The sequence below is a fragment of the Choristoneura fumiferana genome, chromosome 21, assembly GCF_025370935.1.
Source record: "Choristoneura fumiferana chromosome 21, NRCan_CFum_1, whole genome shotgun sequence".
In the NCBI taxonomy this organism is placed as follows: domain Eukaryota; kingdom Metazoa; phylum Arthropoda; class Insecta; order Lepidoptera; family Tortricidae; genus Choristoneura; species Choristoneura fumiferana.
Window position 1 is genome coordinate 10,302,498 of NC_133492.1, and position 19,190 is coordinate 10,321,687.

General features: G+C 36.5%; 2 protein-coding genes across 2 annotated transcripts in view; one reads left to right on the plus strand and one right to left on the minus strand.

The window, feature by feature from the left end:
* Window positions 1–16,630, plus strand: part of dsx-c73A (doublesex cognate 73A) — a 59,128-nt gene extending 42,498 nt beyond the window's left edge. The window contains 5 exon segments of the mRNA XM_074104112.1: window positions 11,919–12,029; window positions 13,354–13,494; window positions 14,222–14,384; window positions 15,121–15,216; window positions 15,507–16,630. Coding sequence (XP_073960213.1) covers window positions 11,919–12,029; window positions 13,354–13,494; window positions 14,222–14,384; window positions 15,121–15,216; window positions 15,507–15,754 — 759 coding nt within the window. The 3' untranslated portion in view covers window positions 15,755–16,630.
* Window positions 1–19,190, minus strand: part of LOC141439744 (elongation factor-like GTPase 1) — a 131,521-nt gene that overhangs the window by 108,469 nt on the left and 3,862 nt on the right. Inside the window, exons 5-9 of the mRNA XM_074104111.1 lie at window positions 19,046–19,119; window positions 18,787–18,942; window positions 18,337–18,454; window positions 17,542–18,260; window positions 16,848–16,961 (exon numbers count right to left, since the gene is read on the minus strand). Of these exons, the coding sequence (XP_073960212.1) occupies window positions 16,848–16,961; window positions 17,542–18,260; window positions 18,337–18,454; window positions 18,787–18,942; window positions 19,046–19,119 (1,181 nt within the window). The remainder of the gene's footprint in view (window positions 1–16,847; window positions 16,962–17,541; window positions 18,261–18,336; window positions 18,455–18,786; window positions 18,943–19,045; window positions 19,120–19,190) is intronic.

Genomic DNA, 19,190 nt, shown 5'->3' on the forward strand with positions numbered 1-19,190 from the left:
TTCAGTTTCAACCGTCATTCATATCTTCTTCGTCACCAAAATGGACGAGCATGTCTATGAAGTATTATGAAAACGTAGATAATTCGAGACAGGGTTTTCCTGGACATATTTTGTTAATTTTGGTAATACGTGCAAAAGATTCGGCGGCTAATACGCTTCGTACCCTTATCCGTCTATCTTTATTTATTTGTTTGTAACGCACTGCACCATGTATGGCAGATAAGTAAAAAGTATTTCGTGGCACTGTTACCTCTATCCTATTTCCTCTTCCTATGCCGCGACTGGATGGAAACGAGCATGTCTCCTGATGTAAAGAAACGTAGATAAAGACAGGGTTCCAGATGCGTTGCAACTTGTAAGTGCAAAAGTGCTAATTCACCGTGTCTTATCTCTGTAAGCACTGCTGCTGGCAGATTAGCGAGCAAGATGGTGGTAGCAATTTGTCCTACCACCTGCAATTGTAATATCTACCGTAAATATATAATTTGCTTATTTAGCTCAAAGTTATTCGAGACGACACTTGAACAGAGCGTTAGAAGATGTTCAGATATTTCTGGCCACTCTGTAATAGGTAGGTACTAGCTGCAATAAAAAAGTTAATACGAGAACAGATCCGTTAGAAACAAAAGCGACCAAGCCTTAAATTTACATGTCAGTGTAGGCACAAGAAGCTTCAGGCAATAACGTAATAAGGGACTACGAGTATAAATCAATCAAGTGAAAATTGAGAAAAACCCTGTACTTAGATCAAATAAGGAAGTAAATAGTCAAGATTGTTACAATAATTATAGGCAAAGGCGACCGAACGCAGATGTCGTTACAATGTTGATAAAAAGTTTTCGCATAATATGATGGATTGACTTGAAAACATGAGTGATTTGATCAGTGTCAACAATTGTATTGAGAATTTATTAATGATCTCGATAAGATTGTTAGAGCAGATTCATTTTTTTATGTTGGTTCCCACTGCCGCAGAAGAGCAGAAATAACGCATTACATTTTAGGAGAGATTTTATGTCTTTTCATTTTGCACACGGGTAAATTCTATGTCAAGGAAATTAATAGCGGAGAACATTATTTAGAACCCATCTGCCTAATAATTAAAAACCGAATTTAAATAAATAGTATTTTAGGGTTCCGTAGCCAAAAACCGAACCCTTATAGTTTCGCTATGTCTGTCTGTCTATCTGTCCGTCCGCGGCTTTGCTCAGGGACTATCAATGCTAGAAAGCTCTAATTTTGCACGAATATATATGTAAACTATACCGATAAAATGTTACAATAAAAAAATTCAAAAACAATTTTTTTACAGTACCTCCCATATACGTAAAGTGGGGGTGTTTTTTTTTCTCATCCAACCTTGTAGTTTGGGGTATCGTTGGATAGGTCTTTTAAAACTATTAGGGGTTGCTAAAACGATTTTTCGATTCAGTGATTTTTTTGGAAAATATGCAACTTTAAAGTGCAAATTTTCATTAAAATCGCGAAAATTTCAGGAGATATTAAACTTACAAAGAAAACTATAACGGTTAAGTTTTCTTGAGAATTATCTGTAGTTTAAGAGTAAATAGCAGCCTAAGGTATAAAATATACGTAAACTTGGAATATTCCGTACGAACCCTATTTCGGGCGTGGCCGGTTTTTTTAGTTGCAATCTTCGATGGTCTTCTCTTTACCAAATTTTTAAATTTATTTTGATGTACAAAACGATCTTATATACTTAGTATGTACTCCATCCCAATTTGAAGTTTTAAATTCAATTGTATTACCTCCTTAAATCGATCAATCTACTCCTGTAATGAGTTTATGACAGAAGAGATTCATTATACCTAAATCGAAATGGAAAACGAAGCGGAATTTAATCTCTCACCAAATCACTCCTCTCTTGTACCTAGACGTAATCTAATCACTTTATTGATCAAATGAACGATTTATTCAAAGAAAACGTGTCCTCGAACGGGTATGTTAATACATCAGAGCTGTTACGTATCGGTTACGCAAGAGGTAACCCTGAACCTGTGTTGAGGAGGGTCGCGGCCAACGAACGATGATTGCATTCAGGCCTCGTACCAGTATACGATCAAGTGATCGTTTTCGCGACGGCAAGTTTGCCAAGTATGCGACTGTTTGCAAATGAAGGGTTCTGTGAAAAGTTTCGCGCGTGACTATAGCGCAGATACAGGGAAATTGGGAGATTGTCACGTTTGAGATTTATGGCAGGTCGTCGGTCGGTTATGTTTCAAGGGCGGGTGGATTTGGGTTAGCACAACAAAGTGGGCGCTACGTGGTGTCTGGGAAATGGGTTTAACTTATACGGAGTTACCTTGCAAAGGTAATTCAAGGGTTTGCGTACCGATTTTGTTTTGCCTGTTTCGGGAGCATTGAGTTTTAAGGGTTCTATTTAATGTTGAAAACGTCTAATTTTTACCCGACTGCCCGAATGAGGGTTATTTTCGTTTTCGATTAAGTACCTACAGGTAGGCTAGGCTAATTTATTTTTAAAAAGAAGCATACTCGTAACAATACTCATAAGCAACACAATACATCACTACTTGTAACACAGTCAGTAGTTGAAGCTTGAATAAGCTTTTAAATTTTCTATTTCCTTATCTCTATTAATGGCAAAGGATCCTTAAATAAACGCTATCACATCGTTAAGTAAGTGGTTCTAGTTATAAGGTGCTCAGTGACTAAGATTAAACTGGCACTAAGCAAACACGTCGCAGATGTACGGGAATGCAGTTAATAATCGTCTCTGAACCTTGTTTTAACTATCATTACATAAAATTAGAGCCTTGTTCAAATATACTTAAGTAACTTTTTATTTTCATTTATATTATTAATTCAATTAGTTGTTAAAAGACACATTTCAACAGGATTTTTCTAAATCGCTTTTTTTTCGAGTCAAGCAATTGCCTACCTAGTGTCGTGGAAAAAATTCTAACAAATCTTAGAAAGGGATGCCAATAGAAAAAAATGCCTAAATATTCTTTACGGTAAGACTATCCTAACGATCAGATAACATTATAGTATAGAACTGTACTACTTAATTGACTGTCGTTACACATGGAGTGCAGACCTAGTTCTCGTCTACTCGTAGCTACGGGAAAAAAGATCTATGTTGATGACTGAACAATACCAACATAATAAAAATTAATAAGCAGGGGTTGCTAATTATGCAGTAAAGTATCAAGATGTTGCGGTCTACATAGGAGTATTTTTAGATTTACTAGATAACGAGTTCGGTCATTACGCAACTAGGGTTAATTAGCATAGGATTTGTGTGAACATGAACATTAATTAAAAACGGGCTCATATTATAGCGGTTCTAAAATAACATTTAAATGAACGGGGATGTGGCTACAGGATGACCCGTAGTCCCGTTTAATACCTAACTTATTAAAACAAAATTGGATAAGTGTCATTTACAATCAGTAAAATACATTGCGATATGGATAAAATGTCACAGAACACGAATCGCAAGTTCTATTTCCTTAAAAAAATATGAAATGCATTTCGTAATAAGGAGGTATCAAACAACATTCGTGTAAATATAATAATACATTCTGATAAAAGCAAAATATCGCTGTACTAAGTGACGTGAAACACAATGCAATCTGAAAACGGATCGCGATTTCCAATTGAAGGGATGTTTACAAAAACAACATAACTAACATTTTTGCCGGATTTGAAAGAAAGAAAGAAATAAATGTTTATTTGCTTAGAACACGTACAAGAAGATGATATTTAAATAAAATTGGTTACAGTATTCAGTATTTCTGATGTATCAGCATGCAAATTATAATAATAAGTATAGAGTGGGTCATCGTTCATCCACCATTACCTCTCATATTTCGTTTTATAGATTTTTTTTTACCGTACAACGGCAAAACCTACAAGACACTGGCAAAATTGTTCTCCAATGGACAGAGCCATATTTTTCTAAAAAAACAACCAAGTATAGAGTGAATCTATTGGTGGAAAAAAATATCAATATTAAAATCAAAATTATGTCCTCATATTAAGTTTTAACTATGTATAAAATTACTGAAGAAGATACTATACTGCGCTCTCTGATCTCTGATGCCTCTAAGAGAAATCTGATCACCACTGGAAATGTTGTGGATGGGTTTTAGCTATCAAATAAGCTTTCTTTATGTACATACTAGCCAAAGGTAAAATATGTAATTGCTTGAAAGTCGGCCTAGAGCTATCCATAATCCAAGCATTTGCTATGGCACGCACAGACTTCTGCAACAGAGAACAAATGCTCTATCTACATTTACAGAATTGCCCCACAAGAGCAGGCCGTAGTCGAGTATTGAGGACACGTAGCCATAATACGCAGTGATTGCAGCATCAGTTGACACTGTGTTCCTGAGTCTCCTCAATGCAAAGAGGAACCTATTCAGTCTAGAAAACACTGAGCCAATGTGACCTTTCCAGCTTAAATGTTTATCAATGTGTAAACCCTTAGGTTTACATTCTTAAATTTAACTTTACTGGTTTCATCTAAAGACGCACTACTATAATTGACATTAAGTTGATTCGGTTGTGAATGGTATGAATGGAATTGCATAAATGTTGTTTTAGTTTGATCTTAATAATTATTGTTCATTGTCCAATTATTTATGTCAGAAAGTGCCTTGTTTATATTTGAAAGAAAGAAAGAAAATACATTTATTTAACGCCATAAAACAAACATAGAACAAATAAAAATATAAATGACGCTAAATAGGTCCCCACTCAGCATAGTATGTGATTCGTACACATTTTTATTTTTATCATCTCCTTTAACTATAACTGTATCATCGGCAAAAAAAAATACACTTATGAGTCACAGCAAGCGGAAGATCATTGATGTACAAAAGAAACAACAGTGGGCCCAAAATTGCTACCCTGAGGCACACCTGATCTATTTTCACGAAATTGCGATTTGTACACATTTTTTAAGATACTGTTACCAATGAGAGCAGTCTTTGAGATTTGAGTTATTGGTATCATAGTATACGTCTAAGAAGGAGCTACATATGGTGTAAATGATATTGTCCAACATAAAGGACCCCATTTCTCCAATATTGTTACCTTAAAATATACCCATTTTACAAAAACTACATAACTACATTATTTTTATACGTAGCGATGACAAAAGCCGCGGATGCCAGGATTCAAAAAGTCCACATAATCAAGTAAAATAAGCGTGTATTTATTAGAATAAGAAGACAATTCCTAGACAACTTTGTTTTATTTTCGTACAAAAAGAACATAACTAACAAATTTTTACAAAAACTGCATAAGTGACGAACCTATTTTACTATTTTTTTTTTCAAAGAATACCTGGTCTTTGAAATGTGTAGTGGTATATTTCTGAACTATTGGCCACTTATTAAAATCATCATCATCATCATCATTAAAATCACCCATAAAATATTTATATCTAATAACTAGTATGTAAAAAAACACACAGACATCATGCCTAATATTCCCAAAGAAGAAAATAAATATAAAAGCGTTTAGTTTTTTTCGTTTCCTGTAAAATCATATCTAATGTAGTTATGTTGTTTTTGTAAACATCCCTTCAATTACATGCAACAGCGAAGATAACTCTAAAATTTAAATAATTCAGACATCTTTAGACAACAAAAGCCAAAGTCCTTGCGAACCGTCGCGGGGTCGACCATTCGCGAAACAGTATCATCATTTCTTTTTCTTTTCTGACAATCACAAAACTACCTACCTACCTACTTATTATTGGCATTGCATAGTTCACCAACCTCGATGTAATCGCGATCGCAGTTTGGACCGTTTCACGAAGTTTAGATCATGATTGTAAACCAAGATTTACTTTTAAGGTAAACATATCGTGCGATCTTTATGCCTGTTTAACGTTGACCTTACTCAAGTAACGGAATTCATGAAAACTTTTTGTACATCTTCAATCAAGTACGCGCTTGCAATTTCTCCTATCCTCTATTCTTTTCAGAAATGGCACCATACATATGAGTTCCCATTCGCAGTATGTTTGAAAGAATAAATCCCACGTCCAATATTATAAATGAGAAAGTTTGTAAGTCTGTTTGTTTGTTACCTCATCACGTAGAAATTGCAGAACCGATTTAGATGACATTGGGATGCACCAAAAAAAATAACCTATAGTTTTTAATTTATTTTTGGAAAGAACAGGATATTTTAGGATACAATTTTCATCGATTTTGAATTTGGATAAGTATTTAATTTTTTATATTTTTTTACGAAATACGCTGGATGACGTCACAGTGAGACAGCCACGTTCCATTGCCTAGAAAAATTCAGGTCGTACATAACATAATGTGACAATAATACAAGCACGGCTTAGGGTCCTAAATGAACCATGACAAATAGTTTTATTTATTTATCTTCTTTTAGCTTCGATTATTCCTATGTTTGTTTAATGGTGTGATAGTAAATAGGTAGATATTTTTTTAAAATCTGACATTTAAATTCTTTTATATTTACTTGTAACGTCGTAATTTTATAATTTAATTTGTAAAAATAGATTGGAAATACTCGTATACATTTCGGACTTTACGATAAATGACAACTGTTTAAAGCCGGGTGCGCATCATGTGATTAAAGTTCTATCTTTGTCACTCTTTGCTATTATTATAAGCGGGACAGCAACATTTCAAACTGTCAATTTGCTTTAGAGTGTAGACCTGCTTTATAACTGCCTTTGTGACGGGACAGTGCAGGGGTCAAATGAATGTCATTTTGTTTATTTAATTCAGTTTATCATATTTTTGGAATCTGATTTCTGAAAACGCTTCACAAAGCCTATTTCTCCAAACGGTTTTCGATATATTATACGTTGTCAAAAATTGGGACATCCCAATACGGTATTTGACAACTCCTGATTTTGCCATATCTTAATATTATTATGAAAATATAGATATACAGATAGTGTTTAGCGAGGAGAAAATTTAAATCGGTTGAAAATTGGATTTATAGTGATTTTTTGAAAAACCTATATACCTGTCTCTTTCTCAAACGCTTTTCTCTACGCAGCAAGTATGGCGGTACTGGCGTGTGACGTCACATGCCAGTATGTCATTCTCTGTCTAATCTTGAATTTCAAACCTTTATAACTTTGTTATTTGTAAAGGTAGCTTAAAAATTGTTTTTCTATTCGATAACAGGCATTGTATAGTTTTAATTTATAAAACATATACAAAATAGTCAAATACCGTATTAGGTACCTATACAGATAGTTTATGTAGGTACCGGGGAAGGACACACATAGGATAGTTTCTATCCCTGAAAATTTAATAGATCTCGCGGGCAACAGGTTAGTTGAAAATAAAAACAAAAGAATGATATTGGTTGTCTACGCCGACAAAAAAAATAGTAGCAACAAAATCTATCCCAAAACCATAGAGATGAAACAATCAGATCATTCAACTTGGACGTGACGTCCGGCACTCTCTCGGATAATAGCAAGGAGGATCTAACCCACCGCTTGCCCTCCTGATGACTCAGTGCTCGGTCCCCGGCACCTTGCCCTGTTATCGAGCCAACATCAGAACGGTATTCGCGGCAAGGAGCGGTAACTTAACTCCTATAACCTTCCTACTTATAAGTGCGAACGAAACTTGTATTTCAACCAAATAGCTTTATTGCAGCAAGTACGAAAGCATTAAATGCTGAAATGAACGAAGTAAGGCGAAGTGCCGAATAAATCCCATCGAGCATAAAGTGAAAGCAGAGCGTTCACGCAGAAAGTACAGCCCTAAAAGAGCAGGTAATTAATTTTTAGTGTGGAATCGACCAAATTGGTGGAGAACGCATGGCGCTGCACGGAAGCAAGTGAAAGTAGCATCATACCGATGATGTAGAAAACAAGGAGTGTGATCGGCAAGATGTGACCAATGGCTATTGTTGCCGTGAAGGTCGGAAAAGCGAGGATAGTAAAGGCTTACGTACGAAACGTACGCAACAAACTGGCACAACTGTTCCTAAAAAAAACAACACAGGCGATTACTAACATTTTTATCTAGTTGAATATTATTTGCGCGTTGCGTGTAAAATTAGTACAGATTAAAAATGATAATTTCAAAACATGCATTTTAACAAAAAATGAGTCAAAGTAAATGTCGTGAATCGCTACAAAAACGATCATTGTCAAAGCTTGATCTGACGTCAGTATACAGGTTACTGGACTAGATGAAGCGATCGACAAGGGTTCGATATTTATCTAAATTAAATCTCACAGCAGGTGAACATTGTAATCCATGACAATGTATACTAACTAGACCTTCGAAGCGTAACGGTTGTCAGATAACTATTATTTACACGGTCTTCAACTTGTGCACGTGTCAAAATTTACCACAGTGCAAACAACCCAGGAAACTCGAAGTAACTTTTAGAAATAAATTAGCAAATCATGTCGAATATTATTCAAGTAGGTATGGAGTTACTCTATTACGGATGGACCACATAAAAAAGTGAATCGTAAACTAAATAGGTTTATTAACCTGATCTAGAAGTAACGTGACAACGCAATTGGCAGAAAATCGCAATGTACCTGACCGTGAAGTATTGTGAACATCAATCGGTCCGAGTTTTTCTGAGGAATCTGCTAAGTAGTACTAGCTTTGTTGTGCGATTTGTTCCCTTATACGTATTGCCTGAACATGTTTTATTGGTATTTCCTTCGGGATTCTTGTTTTATTTAGGAAAGTTTATCGCTTTCTCGGGAAAAAGAGACAAATGATACAAGATTCTCAAATTATTCATGCGGTATAACAACATAACTGTGTCAAATGCTTGCAAAGCGGTTTCTTATCTAATTGAAAAAAAAAATACAAAAAAGCGGTTATGCGTAGAGACACAGTTCAAACCACAAGACTATATAAATAACATACATATCTAGTTTAATTTTTAAGCCTGAATCAATAGGCGTTACTTTGCGGAAGTCCGTATATTTATATAAATAAACCTTTTATGTACATAATTACTCCGCTACCCTACCACAGGTCGAGATAGCTACGTCTGTGCAGCACAAATATGTTTTCATGTATGTATAAACACACATGTTTCCACTTCCACATAGTTCAACTAAGTGACATTATGTTGATTTAAATACTCGTATAGGTAGTCATTCACGATGGCGCGTGCCGTGGTTCTTATTACAATTTCGTTAATGTCCAATTTTGTCAAAATCACGCGTCTTCGTGGATGGCACTAGGTATATTAATATATTTTGTTTGTTTGTTTGTTTATACTCTTTATTGTACAAAAAGGAAAAACAAAAAGGTTACATAAATAAAAGTTGTGTTAAGTACAAAGGCGGACTTATCCCTGCATATATATAGCCTACTTTTTACCCATAAGGAAACAAAACTACCCACCCCGCGACAAACCCAGCAATCAAGTTCAAAGTAACATAAATGTAATAGTTGCATAACTTTGATACAAACATACGGACAAATTGCATACATGGAAATGGCATACGACTTACCTACCTTAGCAGGCATAAAACGATCACGGAAGTCGCATCTCAGCAGCTCAGCAATCACGCTTCCTGAACTCTACTTTATTGCATAGTTGAAGCTCGAATCGTCGAGGTACGAGTACATGGTCGATAACTACACTCATTGAAAAATATCTGCTCAGTCGGCCGTATGCCCATTGTTTAAGTCTCGTGCGAATAAAATTGTAGTTAAAAGCCTTTAGCTCAACACGAGAGCATAATTCGAGATCATTGACACAGAAGCTTCGGATGAATGAGACCACGGCTTGGGACCTACCTTCGAACGATTCTCATCATTGTGACAAGCTGTCGTAGCAAATTGGATGTAACATTTGCCGCGAAAATTCGTGTAACATTTGTTGTGAAATGGGTTATCTTTGTGGATAACGATGCGAGATGATCAAAGGCTACCACTACCTACAAGTTGACAAGGCAATGCCGAAATTTCTACGTTATTAATTACTATGCACTAGCTGGTGAGATCTTTGTCATGGTACACAGGGGTGTTTTTTTAATATTCGTGGGGTTGTTGGTAGTAATTAACCCTTCAAAGTCAAAGTCAAAATATCTTTATTCAATTAAGGCTATAACAAGCACTTGAATGTTGTCTGTTGAGAAGAATCCGGCAAGAAACAACGAGGTATACCTTTATTAAACAGATTTACAATATTATTAAATGATATCTATACATCACAAGTATTTAACACAACTTTATTTTTAACACAGTAGGTTCGCTATTTGAAGGGATCGCTAATGCGGATCGGAATTATTTCCAAATATCCCTGTACGGTCAGCGTACATTAATGTTACTAGGCGCGCTACGCGTGTAACCCCAATTATCGACACTGCTGTCATATAGCTTATAGTGCATATCTAGCTTTCTTAATATTGCTTAAGATTATTTGAATCAATCACGTTTTAGTATTCTAACCGCGAACATTAACATTTGTATAGACATTTAGTGGCTAGATTAGTGATTCAACCTAACATTATAATATAACATTTGTAACATTATTTAACATATTAATTAAACAGTTTTAAATCTAAACACTTTCTTTTCACATTTCGCAACAACCAAGAAAGGTACTCGTAGTATATCGGTTCGTCGCGTGCTACGAGTATAACTAAGGGTCGCTACCCTTACAATCCCTGTCCATGATATAATCATTAACTTTATAATACGCCTTAGATATGTCTTCTTGACAATAGATCTGAATTTTGTATCTGTTTCATTTATAATATTTTTTGGAATTTTATTATAAAAACGTATGCAATTTCCCAGAAACGACTTTTTGGTTTTAGCCAGTCTGTAAGATGGAACTTTAAGCTCCCCTGTGTTTCTAGTAGCCTTTGGCTTATCGACGTTAGTGGGAAAATCACATATGTTCTTCCTTACATACATGATTATTTCAAAAACAGCGACGCAGGCACGCTTTAGCGACGGGAGGGTTAGGATACCTGTTTCCTTAAAAAAAGATCTTAAAGATCCACGCGTCTTCAAATTATAAATTGCTCTAATTGCTCTCTTTTGTAAGATAAAATTGAATCAATGTCTGCAGGAGATCCCAATAAAATAAGGCCGTACGAAATAATGCTATTAAAGTAAGCAAAATACACCAACCGTGCCGTCGCCACATCGGTTAGCTGCCGTATTTTCCAAACTGCAAAAGCAGCAGAGAAAGCCTTAATAAGGTAGAGGCGATTTAGCGACCACTTGCATTGAGTTGGAAACTGAACCTTATTTATCTCATAATACGTCACAATTTCCATTGTAATTATTGAAAATACAACTTGCTTTAAAAGTATTCTTTGTCAGGTATGTATTCGATAGCTGCTTTTTATTCTGTGGTAGTATGCTCCAATAAATGGAGCCTAAAAATGTTTCTCCCTTTTTTGGACATTTTTCTACCAATTTTCCCTTTTTTCCGTGCAATTAAAAAAAAACGTTTATATTTGATATTTAAAGTGAACAAACTTTGACAGATACAGACATAATAGAAAAAAAACATAGGAACTAGCTAAATACGTGCTGACGTTTATAGATTTTTATGGAAAAAGTTACGAGCTTTGGGTAATCATAATCATCCTCATCTTCATCATCCCAGCCGCAGTTGTGCTGGGCACAGGCTTCTTCTCAGACTGTGAGGACTTCGACTGTAGTTCCCTCCTAGGTCCGGTGCGGATTAGCAACTTCACATACACCGTTGAATTGCTTCGCAGGTCTGAAATGTAATTTCGCACATACCTACTCGTAATTTACAAAAAAAATCAGAGATGCGAGCCCGGGCTCCAACCTACGATCCTCTGTTTGAGAGTCCATAGGTCAAACTACTAAGCCACCTTGGCTTTAATCTTTGTCAACTTTGTCATCGACCTTTGGATAATAATTGTGTACTTCTACCTTTTCCAGACGGTTCCACTGCCAGCCGGCTCCACGTCGGTGCTGGCGAAACCCACCAAATACCATTACTACCCACACAACCAGCACATTTATTTGCTGCCGGAATGCGCCATACAACAGGTAATGAACAATCAATGACAACAATAACCTCTTTTGACTAAAAGCGTGATGCCAGTAATTAGAAAAAAAATCAGTAACCTAAATAGTTAGGTTGATCCTCTTTTATAGTTGATTTGAAAAAGACTCCATTCAAATCCTATAGTCGTGAATACAAAGCAAAGGCATTGTCGGCCAAAGAGCTTCATTTAATACTTAACCGTCGCCGTCAAACAGGGGCGTTACAAGATTCAACATGTGTTTCTCTGTGTATGTTAGTGGCATCGTGATTTGTGCTCCTAAACTATTTTCGTATGATGTATATTTTATATATAAATATTAAGGGCAGTCGAAGTCAAACATCTTTATATATTAGTACAGGTACTAAAATATAAATAGGTCTATATTTTAGTAGATGCCTTGTCACTGTATGCCTTTGTATGGATTTATAAACAACTTTAAACACAAATTGCTAGTGACAAGGTAGTAAAGTGTAATTAATAATATGACTTTGACTGGAAAAGCTTTTAAAAAATTGCTAGTTATAACATGTACTCTGTGTGTATATTGTCTACAAATCTTGCAAGTCGACTTTGACCCACTTATATTGATCGGATCCACTTGAAATTTGGTACGGATATGTAGATATGATGGTCGTGTAAGTTTAGCAAAAAAAAATTTTGTACAGTCACCTGTATTAACTTCTGCCACAACGGAGCGCGCAAAAATATCTGACACGTCCTACCGACCCTAGAAATAGAGTCGTACTCGTATTAGAAGATATTTATGTACGCTTTGTCACTACAAAGCGTCAGATACTGGAACTGGTGGCACCTTAACACTATAAGACCGATTTCGCAATGGTTTTTTAACTAGCCCGTAATGTGTCCCACTGCTGGGCAAAGGCCTCCCCTTTCTGCCACCACTCTTCCCTATCCGTCCCGCCATCTTTTTGGCATGTACCTATTTATAAAGCAAAAATAAACTCATTACAAGCTTTTATTTAGTTTCACCTGTCCCGATGTTGTCATCAAATTTTGCAAGTTAAATTCGACCAACTTCCAGTAGTCGGATTGTCTTGAAATTTGGCATAATTATGTTAATTGCGTGACAATACAACAATCTGGTAGTGACATCCTGGTAGTCCGGCCAGGATCGTCTCCGCAGGACGGAACTCTTCAACGGTTAATAGCATCGACTTGAAATTTGATAATTATGCTAATGTAGTTTGTGTTACAATGCAAGTACAGTCAACAAAAAGTACAGTCAGCAAAAAAGCTTGTATTAAAAATGTTTTTTTTATCAAAAACTTATTTAAGTATATTTATGGTGTAACCCTACATTCCAGGTGTGTAACGCAGTGTACGTGCGTCTAAACTACACGCAGCCTCTGTGCGCGTGCCCCGCCCGTTACCGGGACCCTTGCTCCGCGAGCCTCAACGCCGACGATTTGCATACCACAAGACTCACCACTGATTCTAAGAAGAAGGTACGCAACAAAGTTGGAAACATGCATAATTACGTAATTCTACTGTTTGTTACGATGGAACTGCGCTACAAATTGCATAGAAATCATTGCTATTACCAGGAAGTATTGTTGATGTCTTAATGCCGTAATAGGCTTTCTCACACACCGAGAGGGCGAGACACTCGGTTAAATTGTTTAAGATTTTTTTTAAGTGTTAAAAATGGAATCACAGGCCTTGGGTCGTAGTTCCCACGCAGAAACTGTGCGGATTGGGAACTTCACACATACCATTGAATTGCTTCGCCAGTGTTTGCAGGTTTTTCACTTTCGTGGTAAATTTCGCACATAATTTTTTTAAACTCAGAAGTGCAACCCCGGTCTCGAACCCAGGACCCTCTGCTTGAGAGGCAGTAAGTCAAATCACTAGGCCATCACGGCTTCACTGATTACTAATACGATACAAGTGGAAAAATATTTTAATTCGAATAAAAAATAAAATAAGTTGTGTATGAAAGTTGAGCCACAAGAAGACTATTTATCTCCATATTTTTTTTATTTATTTTAGAATTTTAATGTTTTCCACTGTAATCCTAAATTTAGTAGCCTTAATGCGAGCTACATTATAGTAAAGGATTTTTTTTAACACCATATATGAATAACAATCTGAGCATGTAGAGACGTAATTAGAGCATCCCTATACCAAGACGCTGGCCAGAACACAGTTAAAAAAAGTAGTTTTTTTTTTCAGTACGCCAACAAAGCAGTAACATTAGTGAAGACCTGCGAAGCCGTGTCCGAAATGCGAGAGTGCCGCGCGCCACGCGACTGGTCGCTGCTAGCTCTACAGAACATACGGACCGGGAAGTCGCACTATCTGGTCATCTGTCGGTGCCCGGAGAACCATATATTAGGTAAGGCTAAGCTAACTTATTATTAGAAATATTAATATTGCCTGTAAGAGATCGCTCTGAAGCGATAAGGCCGCCTATTGTTTACCTTGGAAAATATCTGTAACACTTGATTTTTTTTTCATTCACTAATTTCTTTTTTTTGTACCACTGCCACGACTGGAACTAAATGATTTCCAAGGCCAAGATCAATCCTGCAAGAAGCCATCTTGTCGCTGCTGTTCGACGCGGCGACTTGACGCTACTTTTTTGAGTCGTGGGAAAATCAAAATCACCTTCAAAATGGGGTCACGTGACCAGAATTATCGCTGCAATCGAGCGACGAGCGAATGCATGTGGGGGCACCTTTAGTATCGTAAAGTTTTTCCGTAACGTCAAAAAAACCTTACGATACTAACGCCAACTAGCTTCGCCTGTCAATTAGCCCTCATTGAGTAGCACCAACAGCCTGTCACTGAAGCCCTCATTGTGGTTAAATAATAAGTACCTGGGCGACCGAGCATTGCTCGGGCTAAAACTCGTTAGTAAGCGTTTTTCCAGAGATAAGACCAAGCTAGATCGATTTGACATCCCCGAAAACTCCTACATACCAAATTTCATCGAAATCGTTGGAATATATAATCCCCGAAATATATAATACAAGAATTGCTGGTTTAAAGGTATTAGATAGATACATAATATATAATTTATTTCACATAACTTGGATTCATAATTATCGTTCGTACCTCAAATGTTTCAGAAGGGCCCATGTCCCACGACCAACCCACTTATGCGTCGGTGCCGGGCATCAGGGTGTACGGAATGATGTGTGTGCGGCACAACCCGGCTTACGCAGGTAATATATCACTACTATAATTCAGAAGGCGTACGATAAAGATTGAGAAGAACGTTGGGTGATTTATTTATATATATAAAAAAAGGTTTTTTTTTAAAGTGAAAAAATATGAACTTATTAAAAGTTTCAAACAGTCCCACAGACATCAGCATAGACAGTAACATATATTGGAGTGGTTCGAATATTGGTATCGAATTGACACGTATAAATAATTGCGCCAAATTGTACCACAATTTAAACTCTAAGCAAATTTAGTACAGTATTCTCAAAATAATCTCTGTCGTTTCCAGGATACACCCCAAACCGATTTACCGGCGTCCAGAGCACCACAAGCGCCTATAAAGTGGACTATTCTCAACCGCACGCTTACCCCGAGAAGCCTGTTTACAACCGATACCAGACACCCAGTTATTTGTCGCCTAACTACTATAATAGGCGGTCTAGAGTAGCGCGAGTGAGACGAATGGCGCCAGAATACCCCCCTTTCCCTTGGTACAAAGTTAGAGAGCTCGCACGATCGTTACACTGGATCGACTAGATTTTTAAACATTTTGTATAAACAAAAGTATGTTGGATTCATCCAGGCTTCGCTTGTAATGGTTCCAAAACTCCGCCTCTTTGAATCCAACGAAGACTTTGCAAGACAAGAACGCTTCACGCAAAACACAAAATTGAAATGACTTAAAATTTCGCATTCTAAATCCGCGTTTAGTTTGTAGAAAATTATTCGATACCTAAACAATACTCATGGACTGCATTTATTAAACTTAAATACTTAAATGCGCTTTGAAAGCAATGAGTTTTACCTTAGAGGATTCATTATTTATTTCAGTACTATGTAGCTTACGATACCTATATGTTACTTATTTATGGCATGCTAAATAGATATGTATGTGTTTGTTTGCCAGACTTATAGAGATAACCATGACTACATTATAGTAATTAGCATAGAAGGTAAACTATTAAAATGAATTATTGCCCCACCATGGCACCACACAAGGGTGACTAATGAACGAACATGCATAATTAACCTGTCTATGATTAGAATGTACTTACACAAAATGATGTGATAATAAATTTCAGATGTTTTTTTGTGTAATGTCAATGCATTTATAGAAATGTAAGAGTTAATTTAGGAGTAACATTATTTATTTAAGAAAACCATACTTAGATATTCAAGTGTACATAGTAGTTTTAAAGAAATAATTGTAATTAAGAAAATTAAATTTAAATGGACAGTGTTCGCAGTGTAAACTTATTTATTTATTTATTTTATAGCTGTGGTCCGCGACTTCATCTGCGAAGAATTTGTTTATTTTTTTCGAGATAAAAGGTAACCTATTATTTATTCTGCTATACTAATAATGGTCTAGTAGTTAAGGTGTCAAAGCGAAACGAGCAAACAAACAAACTCACATTCGCATTTATAATATGAAATAGTAAGGATTCTCTTGCCATTTTTAATTATTTTTTATAAATTAATCTAATTAAACGCGCCGTCGACAGGCGTTTATAGCGCGTTTTTTCTTTCCATAAAGCAGCGATCCAACTAGCGTGCGTATCCCATTCGTATCGAAACAAACGCGGCGATGTGTAAAGCCCCTTAAGGTTTATGCTAGGTATGTACTTACCTAATACTTTCTGGTCGACGACAATGTCGCAGGAGTACATGGCTGCCATCAATCTTTGAGGTTGCACCTGGAACGCCTTCCTGCACCCATCCTTTACAGCTGACATGATTTGACCTGTTTGATGAATGATGATCACAATGGTCTTTCAGAATCACATAAAAACAGCAAAACTGGGATGGGGGAAGCTAGTCTAACAATACAAACTGAAATATAGATGCACAGAAAAACCAGAAAAATAAGACCAACACTGGGAATCGAACCCAGGTCCTCGGTATACCGTACCGCGTGCTATACCGCTACACCACTGCTGGTCAACGGTACAGACATGAATTTCCCCTATGCACCACATATCTCAGCTTGTTTGTTTCTTATTTAGCCACTTGAGCAGTGACGCTAGCGACATCTATACCGTAGCCCTCATCGAGAAACTTTCGGCATTCCATTGGAACTAACCGCTCACCCGGACAAGAGATATCGTTATTAAGCAATCAAATTAAGATTGGTTTTTTGGAATCTTTTTGTATTTTTTTATTACAATTCCAAATTTTTACTTTTACGGTCATCCCGTAAAACCTAAATTGAAAATACAAACTGAAATATCAGTTCATGCATGCACGTCGGTTTAGAGTAGTCCTGACCAGACCTTTCTTCAGAACGTCCTCGATTAAAAATTATAATAAACGTTATTATATACCTGACAGCGGTCCAAATGTATGTCCAGCGTCGTCGCCGTCGCTCTTATCCAGTGTCCACTCTTCGACACAAAAAGCGACACCCATCATAGGCTCCTCGCACAAAGGTCCCGAGAAACTAGCCAGTTGGAAACCATTTACAAAACTACCTTCATATTCAAATCTTGGATCCTCTTTAATTTCTTTTTTATGATATAAAAACTTCGTAACGTAATCCGACGTCTGATTAAGAAGCAAGTTGGGGCCACAATTCCTGGGCCCAACTGACCAAATTTGTTCCGGGACTTTGCTCCACTCTGGACCCAATTTGGAGCATATGGTTTTGAGCTCCTCAGTGAAAGTTTCTATCAACTTTAACATACGGTCTGACAGCTCGTGAGTACCATTTATGTGTAAATTATCAAATTTATTCTCCAAGTTTTCATTTTTCGACGAACCCTGCAGTGATTTTATGTGCTGGGATATGGCTTTGAGTAAATCGGTGGATTTATCTAAGAGAGCTGTTATTTCATTGGGGAGAGGCTTAGCTCGTATTTTGATTTTACTTTGTTTGTTATTAGTGTGCACGGTGATGACTGGGTCGATTTCTGTGTCGCCTTTGTCGATGTTTTGAGAGTCAATTTCTTCGTTGGCCATGTCTATCTTGGGAGGAACTATAATTGTTTCTCTGAAGGGAACGATAGGTTCCGAAACAATGATAGGAATTTTCGCGTAGCTATTCCTGAAAAAAAAAGTATTGTCAAATATTTTCTTTAAACATTTTTTAAAGAAAAATAAAATAAGTTTTAAAAGTGTACTTTAAGTCTTCTAAACATCTTTCGAGGTGGACTTCTCCTGCTGTTACAATGACGTGTTCACCAGTTTCTTGCAAAAGAACTTGTACGCAAGAATCTGATTGGTTGAGAAGCTTCAAACCTGAAACAAATAGAGACACTCATTAATTTTATTGGGTAACTACAGCGGAATTCACACTCTAACATATATGTAGTCCCGTAAACGTCAACTTTAGTATCTGAATTACATGAAGCACGAGTACCTATTTTTAGTTCTCAATCAACAAGTGTTACCATCGGAAAAATTAGATTTAACTCGTACCTTTCGAGGAGTGTCTCTTCAAAGACATATTTCCATTTTGATAATATTTGGCAAGTTTTTTTAGAGCAAACATTAAAAATCAAAAATGTCACTCAAGAAGAAACAAGAATCTTTAAATACACATTCCTCTATTATTAAAGTAAAGCACGTACCTTTGACTAACTGTGACAGTTGCGAAGGATTGGATGGTTCTAATGCCACTCTTAAAATGGGAACAGCCGCTGATTGCAGTTCACTGAACGCAGGGCAAGCGACGCTGGTACTAAGAGTAGCCGTTTTAAGGACATGCTCTTCTAAGCCACCAATGCCTGGAAAAAGCAAGGTATCTTGATTAATTATTATATTACAGATAGCATTGAAGTAAGCTGACTATCAAAATATTAACTAAAATTTGGTCTATTAAAGTCTTACCTATGATATTGCCAGCAACAGCCTCTTCAATTTCTTCTAATTCTCTTCCCATCAAAATGTACAAAGATCTAATTCTGAAAAAAGAAAAAGTTTAACCTATTAAAATTAGCTCCTTAACATGGTCCTTGCTTGTAATTCATGAAAT